At 38.3% G+C, this 10,092-nt stretch overlaps 1 protein-coding gene across 1 annotated transcript; it reads left to right on the top strand.

The window, feature by feature from the left end:
- Window positions 1–7,324: 7,324 nt before the first annotated feature.
- Window positions 7,325–9,775, top strand: LOC130723065 (aspartic proteinase PCS1). The gene has a single exon (XM_057573987.1). The coding sequence runs from the start codon at window positions 7,562–7,564 to the stop codon at window positions 8,909–8,911; it is 1,350 nt and encodes a 449-aa protein (XP_057429970.1). The 5' UTR covers window positions 7,325–7,561; the 3' UTR covers window positions 8,912–9,775.
- Window positions 9,776–10,092: the final 317 nt, after the last annotated feature.

Here is a 10,092-nt window from a genome sequence, read left to right as displayed (position 1 = left end):
AAGATATGATGAATGATGTGATAAGAAAAGAAGGAAGATATGAAAGAAAAGTAGCTGAAAAAATAGGATGGAAGAGGGAAAAAGTGTATGAATACATCAAAGTGAAAGTTATATGCAAAAGTGGGGACAAAACCTAATATAAATGTGAAATTGTGGATTAAAAACATATTTAAACCTATTTTTAATTTCAAAAAGTAAGTTAACTGATTTAAAATATATTAAAAGCTATAATTTTAAGAGTATTGAACCCATGTTTCTTGACATACTTTCAACATACGTGAACCCTCATTTTTAAACATAGTTTTTAACCGTCGCAAAACGTGAAGAGTTAAAAAGTAAAAATAAAAACGTTTTGCCAGGATTTTTAAAACTCCGCGAAGTAAAAAACAAAAATTTGTTGCAATTGGGGTAGCATTCCATATTTTTTACATAATATGCACAACCACAATCCACGTGTGTCGATTGGTGGTCCATTCCACCCATTTGTTCATAAAACATTAACGTAATTTTAAATATACTTTTAAATTAAAAATAATTTATGAAAAAATAAATAAACTTGATCTTAATTTTTTTAAATATTTTCTCTTAAATTTAAATAATGGTATTCAGGGATTTATATAAATATTTGGAATGTTTTCATTAGAATTACGGACTATTATAAATAAATTGTAAAACATTCATTGAAAAACTCTCTACCACTTAGCGCACTTGTCATAAAAAAAGTCTCACGTCTATTAGTTATAAGATATATTAATTAAGAAAAAATAATGAAAAGTTTTCCACAAGAAAGAAATACGTTTTTTTTAATAAACACAAGAAAGAAATACGTTAATTTAACCAAATGCTGCACAGTAGTCAAACATCCATCTTTTCACTTTGTGCGAACTAAGACTATCTCAAATGGTTTCAACATTCAACACCCTCAACACTCCACTTTTTCTCTTCCCAACACTCCACATCACCTTCTCTCTCCAGTTCAACACTTCATTCAACTTTTACTCACTCCAATGGTTTTTCATTCAACACCCTACCCCCTACCCCACCACTTTTATTTCATATTTTGATTTAATTTTATATTTTTCTTTTTATGATTTTATAAAATTAAAATTTACGATAAAAATTAAATTAAATAAACTATTATCGATTTAATTTAATTTAATGTTTTTTTATTTATTTAAATTAAATTAAATTAACGTAATATTTTTTTAACGTAAATTAAATTAAAACACTTAACAATTTAATTTTTTTTAAAAAAAATATACACAATAATTTATTTTATTTTATTAACTTCAAATGGAAGAAAAGAAACTAAGCACACAATAATACATTTTATTTGCTTAACTTAAAATGTAAGACAACAAACTAAACACACAACACACAAATAACATAATTAGTACGATACAAAGCATATTTAATCATCATACATTCCAAACTTTGCCCATATGTGCTTCACTAGATCTGCTTGTAGTTGGTGATGGACATTTGGATCACGGAACTCGGATCTAGCACGCACATGATCCGCAAAAGCGGGTAACACCTCGGTCGAGTATGGTTGCGGTGTACTAGATCCACTTCCCTCAGCTTGCTCAAAATCGGTCCAGCGTTGAGCATATGAATCTCGTTCATCCTCAACAATCATATTATGTAATATGATGCATGACCTCATGATGATACCCAAATCAGTTATGTCCCAGAAGCGAGCTGGTTCACGGATGATTTTAAAACGAGCTTGAAGCACTCCAAATGCACGTTCGATGTCCTTCCGACATCCCTCCTGATGTTTTACAAAGCACTTATCGGGTTCAGTTTGAGGAAGTCTAATAGACTTGACGAAAGTTGGATAAGAAGGGTAGATACCATCAGCTAGATAGTATGCCATATTATAGGGACGTTGGTTCACGATGAAATTCACACGTGGAGCGTTTCCCTGTTCCAATTCATCAAACACTGGTGACCGGTCTAGAACGTTTATATCGTTCAACGTTCCCGGACATCCAAAAAAGGCATGCCAGATCCAAAGATCAGGAGATGCAACTGCTTCAAGAATAACTGTGGTGGTTCCCTTATCCCTTCTAGCAAATTGACCTTCCCATGCTTTAGGACAATTTTTCCACTCCCAGTGCATGCAGTCAATACTCCCGATCATGCCTGGGAACCCCCGCATTTCACTAACCTGTAGTATTCTTTGCAGGTCCTCTTGGGTTGGTGCTCTCATGTACTCTTGCTCATACAATCGTATGATTCCTTTACAGAATCTACGTAAACACTCCAATGCTGTAGTCTCTCCTATTTTGATGTACTCATCGACTGCATCTGCTGACACACCATATGCTAACATTCGCATTGCTGTGGTGCATTTTACTAAGGGCGATATACCTTCTTTCTTTGCTGCATCGACTCGCTGGGTGAAGTAGTTATCACTACTTGAAAGGTCCGCAACGATTCGAAGGAACACATGTTTTTGCATCCGGTACCGGCGACGGAATATTCCATCGTCGTATGTAGGCTCATTGGCAAAGTAGTCGGCAATTAGCCTTTGGTTTGCCCCTGCATGATCTCTACTGAGATGTTTTCTACCACGAGGTGCGCTAGCCTCCAATATTAGATTTCGACGCTCCCTAAAGTGGTTGAGTATATAAGTGTCTTCTCTCTTGCTTTTTTCAAGGTAAGCTTCGAGATCAAACTCTGGTGGATCCATTTTTTGTGAAATTTGAAGTAGATGGGAAGAGATACATTGAATGGTGGATCTATGAGTCCATATATATAGATAAATTGAATGGTGGACATTGACGGATTCGAAATAATATGAACTATAGTTAATTATCGGTTAAGGACTAGATTCGAATTGAGTGATGCATATTCAAACTCGGTAACCCATACATTAAAGCCACTGACAACACTGACAAATTATTAAAGTAAACAGTACAGACTAGACAAAACACTGACAAATTATTAAAGCAAACACTACAGACTCGACAACACTGACAAATTATTAAAGCAAACACTACAGACTTGACACCACTCGAAAAATAATAAAGCAAACACTATAGACTCGACAACACTGACAAATTATTAAAGCAAATACTACAGACAATTAATTTCCAAAGAGCTCTTGGGACAACCGCTTCAACAGCTCTTTCTTGTGGTCACTGAGATGCTCATCTTCACTTAACTTTAGAAATAATTCCATTTTCTTAGCTTCAGTCTCCTCTTTCCTCAATCTATTAGTCTCTTGTTGCATCGCCGCCATCTGCTTCAATTGTTCAACCTCTATCTCCTTGACTTGTTTGTATGCAGCCCAATCTTTCTCCATCGCCTCCAAGGCAGCTGTTGTGCTCTTCTTTTTACCCTTTTTTTTAGCTGCATCCCTACCCATTGGACGGGGAATCGATCCTATAGAGTTTGAGCCACATGCATCACTCTCGCGAGATCTCTTAGATCCACTACTTCCTGAGCCAACACTTCCTCCTGCTTGACTACAGTAACGTGGTTGATCACGGAGAGCCTGCCATTCTGCCATCAAATTAAATTGACCCTTCTTCCCATCTGCGTATAATTCTTGCGCTTGGGTCAAAATATCATTCTCCGACCGACCGCTTCGTTGCATACGCTTAGCGCCTTCATAAGCGTCAATCCATTTATTTATTTGCTTGCTCATATAATTATAACGGTTTCGGCATGCATTTCCATCCCGCAGAGGATCGAATGGGCAATGATGATTACAATACTCAGCAATTTGACCCCAAAATGTTTTTCCTTTTTGGTTTCTCCCGACAACACTGTTTGTTCCATATTTAAGCCACCCACTAATTAACACCTTATTTTGAACAGTGTTCCATGCTGGTAAGTGACTTCTCCTGCTCATAGGAGTTGAATCCTCTTCATTTGGAGTGGCTTCATTACCAGCTGTCATGCCAGCAAGATTCATTTGTGTTGAAAACTCGGGAAATTCAGGTGCACCATCATTAGACGGCGGTGTTGGAGATGGATATCTGAACATAGATCCATGATGGGGATGAGGACGTTGGTTGAGAAATTGATTTGGATCTTGAAAATTGTTGTGATTTTGGTATTTGGATTGATTTGGATCTTGATAATTGTTGTGATTTTGGTAGTTGGATTGATTTGGATCTTGATAATTGTTGGAATTTTGGTAGTTGGAAATTTGATTTGGATGTTGATAAATGTTGGGATTTTGGTAGTTGGGAAACTGATTTAGATGTTGATAATTGTTGGGAATTTGGTTGTTGGGAAACTGATTTGGATGTTGATAATTGTTGGAAATTTGGTTAGAAGAATTCTGGGTGTTGAAATGGTACTTGTTGGGATTCATTTCAAAGCAAATGGGATAGTAGAAAGATAATAAGATGAATAAGATGATGAAAAACTTGGTTTTTTTTTGTGTCCAAATCAAACGAACCAAGTCTCTATTTATAGAGAAAAAAAATCATGAATTTTGATAAATTTTTTAAAATTTTTTTTTAATGAAATAATTGAGTTGGAAAGATTAGGATAAAAGAAAATTGCCCGGACCAATCAACGCGTGACACGCGTCCCACCTGCAGACCGTCTCTCTCTCCTCTGACGCGTGGCACGCACGCGCCTGTCGGTGCCCAACCGACGCGTGCCACGCGTCCCACCACCGGACGCTCTGGGACCCACGGCCTGCCATTTCTGCAGGTAACGCGCCTTGTCGGCGCGTGTGTGGCACGCGCCTTGTCGGCGCGTGTGTGGCACGCGCCTGACATTCACCAACCAGGCCGTGCCACGTGTCACCGAGCTCAGGTTTCAGCTGTGTTGAATTTTTTCAACACCTCTCTCCTTCTTTCAACTTTCAACACTACATTTCAACACCATTATTTACCCATTTCAACATTCAACTCTCCCCCTTCAACACCATTGCTGATAGTCTAAGAAACACATATGCGAAGTGCAAAGACTCATTCGCATAATCATATAATGAGAAGAAGTAGCCACCAGCAAGAGGTGAACGGGAAAAAAGCTAAAACGGCCATGCAATAAATCCAAATACGTATCAGTTGGTCACCAAACTGTGCTAGCTGCAACAAATTTGAATTGAAGGTTAAGACATAGAATTTAGCAAAACAAACAACTCATCAACTCATAATAAGTATTTTCTCGAAAGCAAAAGGAATACATTAATGATAATAGGAAAATCACAATTTACAAAAAGATTCAAAAAAATAACAACCTCAAAACCAAGCTACCCCAAGGCCAAGAAAACCAACCAAACCCACAAACAAACAAACAAACAAACAAACCAAAGAAAAATAAGGACCAACTCAACAAAGACCCTCAATCACCCAAATCAAAAACCCCAAAAATCAAACAACACAATTCCATTAAGAAACGCCACAAATCAACAACACACATAGGAGAATAATTCCGCAATGATCGGAAGCACAGCCAAAAACATCTATCCCTCTTCTCCAGCTCAACGAGATTCAATATGTTCAAGAACTCTGCTTGAATGGCTGCATCATCTAACTAACTCATAATAAGTGCCACTTTGTTTGTTATAATAGCAAATCTTAGTATCTTACATTAGCATCAATTAAAGTGGTACATTATTATAGGGATGATGGATAGGTATACCCACGTCATACCCGTGTTTTCAAAAAATACTTATACTAATTTTGAAAAAAAAGTTATTTGTACATGTTCTCATACTCGTGTGGATAACAACTTGAATGCTCGTCCTTGAAACCTCCACAAATGTTCACTGCATAAAATTAAAAGAAAATAAAAAATTGAGAGATCCCACCCTTGAGGTTTATAGTTTCGGGGTTTTGTGTTTGGTACTATTTCTGGTTTAGGGATATGTATTTTTTGAACTGGCTTTGGTGCCTTTCTTTCATAGGATTGGATTTTTATTTGGCGGAGATAGTTTTTGAGTTGTCTCTTTTAGTTGGCTTTGGAGTTTTATCCTTTATTGAAAGGACTTATAGCTCATCACTTTTAAATTTCAATAAAATTTATACTCAGAAAAAAAAACTCGATTTCCTTTTCATAGAAAAAAAAAACTTTTTTAAATGTGAAACTTTCATAGGAAAGAAGAATTGGACAGAGCCACATTGCCCTCTATTATTATCCCCCGCAAACCTCATCTCTGTTGACTAAATTAATGTACAAAATTGTGAAGTCTGGTAAAGGTTATGCATGCAGTCTTACTTTTAAAAGGAGAAGCCGTTGTCAAAATTTATAACTAAATTAATGACGTTAGTTGAATCAAGGTTCATCTTGTAAAGAATCCCACGCAAGACTAGTAAACAAAATTCAACATAGATATTTTTCTTGGACACGATTAGTTTAACAATTTACTAAAATAGGGACAACAATATAAAAATGTTTGTACCAAATCCTTACTTAAGATATATAATTGCTAATGCTAATGCACGTGTGTGTTTGAATATCAATTAAGTGCAATATACACTGATTTTTTTCTCAATTCAAAAGTTAAGTTCAATTTTTATCTTAAAGTGCACATTCGTATATACCGGTATTAACGGATATCTAAACATATTGTAATTAGTTTCTTTTTTTTTTTGAAATCATATTGTAATTAGTTATTATTGGCTAATAGTAATAACCAACTATTAATCAAGCTAATAGTAGACATTGCTGAGTCCAAATCAAGTTGGAAACTTCTACAATGTATTGAATTGACTGAAGCTTTAGAGCATGCATCACAGCCATCTTATAGCCATGCCAAGATTGGCTTGTCTGTCAAATTTTCAAACCATTAATTAATAGCATATATAGGCCTGTAGTGTCTCAATCAAATTGCAAACATACACTAATTTTTAATGGTGGAGAGTCAGGGAATATATAATAAACAAGCCTCTTAATTATTCTCCCAACCCAAGAGCTGCACCTTTTCTTTTTCTGATTTTCCTAAAAACTCAGCACTTTTAATTATTATGTCTCTGGTTGTGCCTTCTAGAGAGAGTCATTTTCCCTTAAGAATGCGTTGGTAGCATCAAACTTTGCCTTCTTTTTCTTTTAGCTCACCTTTCACATTAATCATGTCACGGAAGAATCAACTAATTAATGAGCACCAGAGCCACATATGAGTTGGTTAAGAGTTAAGACCACACAAAGCACTTTTGCCCAGGAATATGGCTAGAAAACCAGAATAAAATTCACTAATCTATATGGAATAATCAAATGAATGTGAAAATAATCAGCCAATCATGCAATGAAATAATACTAGATAACAAGAAGAACAAACATCACTGTAAAGGTTGCTTGCTACATAGTCCACCTATTTTGAAGAGGGCTAGCTAGCAAACAAAGTAGTATGTACACATTTCTTTTCCCTGCATGTCATGACATGATGAGTAAGTTCAATCCAGCTAGCTATATAAAAGAAATTTGAAGATATATACACTTGGGGACAGTACACAATTCACCACTATACAAAGACTGTCTCATAGTACAATCCAACATCAAAGACCCCCCTCTTTCTCTCTCAATTTTCAATTTCCATTGAAATTTGAAAGCACCAACTCAAAATAAACCAAACCAGACCAATCAAAACATGGTTTCTTCTCTCCTTGTTCTCCTTCAATTTCAAACCCCTTTCATTATTACCCTTACCCTTTTCATCATTTTCCATCAAATCCAAACAAGTGATGCTTCACCTCAAACCCTCCTTATCTTGCCTCTAAAAGTGCAAACACACCCACATGGCTCAGTTTCCATTCCAATACCTTCTTCTCGTAAGCTCTCATTCCAGCACAATGTGACACTAACAGTTTCACTCACAGTGGGCTCACCCCCACAGAGTGTTACCATGGTCCTCGACACAGGGAGTGAACTCTCATGGCTCCACTGCAAAAAACTCCCAAATTTGAACTCTGTTTTCAACCCACAACTCTCTTCCTCTTACAACCCAACACCCTGCACCTCACCCGTTTGCAAGACCCGGACCCGAGACTTCCCCATACCCGTTTCCTGCGACCCGAAAAACCTCTGCCACGCCACGGTTTCCTACGCCGACGCTACCTCCATCGAAGGCAACCTCGCCACCGAGACGTTCTTCGTCGCTGGGTCACCGCAACCCGGAACAACCTTCGGGTGCATGGACTCCGGGTTCACCTCCAACGCCGATGAGGACTCCAAGACAACCGGGTTGATGGGTATGAACCGCGGGTCACTCTCGTTTGTTGCTCAAATGGGTTTGCCCAAATTCTCGTACTGCATCTCCGGCAGCGACTCCTCCGGCGTGTTGCTCTTCGGCGACGCAAAGTTCGCGTGGCTGGGACCATTGAGGTACACTCCCATGGTGAAAGAGTCCACCCCATTGCCGTACTTCGACCGGGTCGCGTACACGGTCCGGCTTCAGGGGATCCGGGTCGGGAAGAAGCTTCTGCAACTGGAGAAATCGATTTTCGTCCCGGACCACACCGGGTCGGGTCAGACAATGGTGGATTCGGGTACCCAGTTCACGTTTCTTCTGGGTCCGGTTTACAAGGCTTTGAGGGAAGAGTTCGTAGCGCAAACGAAAGGGGTGCTGACCCTTTTGGACGACCCGAATTTTGTCTTCCAGGGAGCCATGGATCTCTGTTACCGGGTCGGATCAAACAGGAAGAGTCTTCCTCTTCCGCCGTTGCCGGCGGTGACGTTGGTGTTTGAAGGGGCGGAGATGAGTGTTTCCGGGGAGAGGCTGTTGTATAAGGTGGGTGATGTGGCGGCGGCGAAAGGGAGTGAAGATACGGTGTATTGTTTCACGTTTGGGAACTCTGAGTTGGTGGGAATTGAAGCTTATGTGATTGGGCATCATCATCAGCAGAATGTGTGGATGGAGTTTGATTTGGTCAACTCTAGGGTTGGTTTTGCTGACACTAGGTGTGAACTTGCTAGTCAACGTCTAGGAATGGGTTCTTAGATTAGATGAGTCTCCTTGCCTTTTTGGATTTTGGGGCAATGTCATATGAGTGGGTGGGTCATGGAATTGAGTGGAAAAGAGGTAAGAGAGGCTGATTGATCAAGGAAGTTTATGGAAGATTTTCCACCATTCATTCTAAAAGACAATTTAATTGTGGGAAAAAAGTCAAAGAAAAACCACAAGCAGCCGCCGTCAATTCTCTCGGCTAGGGTTTGAAAGCAAAAGAAAGACCACTAGCCGCCACCCCTTTCGGGAGGGTTCCTCCACGGAGGCCTACCCCCGTCTTTTAAATAAGGGTTTTCTTCTATAATAGGTGGATTCTCTTCTATGTTAAGTTAATTTGTTACTGAATAAGTGGGTTTTATCCTCTCTTTTTAGTTTGAGTTTTCCTCTTGTTGTGCTACCTTTAGCCTTCTTTCACCCGACTGTTCACTGTCGTGCTACCACCATCGTGTCGTCATTGTAGTGGCCTTTGTCTCGCCTACGGCCTCCTCTGCCTATGTTACCACCATCCATATGTTTTTAGTGTTTACTAGTGGTTTTGTTATGCAGCTTCCCTATTTTCATGGTCTCAATGTTTGAGCTTGACTCCCTCAGTGTCGTTGAAGCTTTATGCTCTGTTTGTAGCGGATGATTTTGTATGGATGGAAAAGCATGGGAAGATAAAATGGCTGGAAAATTGGTTTCATGTGTGTTTGGCACACACATGAAAAGGAAAGTGATGGGAAAACCATGCATTAATATTGTAGCTTGTCAGTTTTCTTCTCACTAGCTAGTGTCATGAAAATGCTTTTTGTGGGCGTGAAATTAGTGTAAAAACCCATCATGTCCTTCTTTGTTATATATAAATTATTTATAAAAATATATAGAGGGTATAATAGTACTTATGTAAATATTACTCTCAATTTTCCTTCCATTCTTACTTCTTTTTCTATCAATTCAAACAACTTCTAAATCACCTCATTTTCCATTTATATCTCTTGCTCTCATATTCTTTCCTCTTATATTTCTTCTACTCATTTTCACCTCTGAATCCAAACAGACTATTAACCATGGCTTCCATGAAGGCTAGACAGATCACAACTTCGGTAGAGCCGAATGAGTTTCTAAAAATTGTGTTGTTAGTTAAAAATGAATAAATATTTTGCTCAAATAGTATATTAGCTACTATTTTTTTTGGT

The sequence above is a fragment of the Lotus japonicus genome, chromosome 6, assembly GCF_012489685.1.
Source record: "Lotus japonicus ecotype B-129 chromosome 6, LjGifu_v1.2".
Taxonomy (NCBI): Eukaryota; Viridiplantae; Streptophyta; class Magnoliopsida; order Fabales; family Fabaceae; genus Lotus; species Lotus japonicus.
The sequence above is the reverse complement of the archived record's forward strand: the minus strand, read 5'-3'. Positions and strand labels throughout refer to the sequence as shown.

Bases quoted from the DNA above. Each gene is read 5' to 3' on its own strand.
- LOC130723065 (XM_057573987.1), top strand. From the start codon at position 7,562: ATGGTTTCTTCTCTCCTTGTTCTCCTTCAATTTCAAACCCCTTTCATT.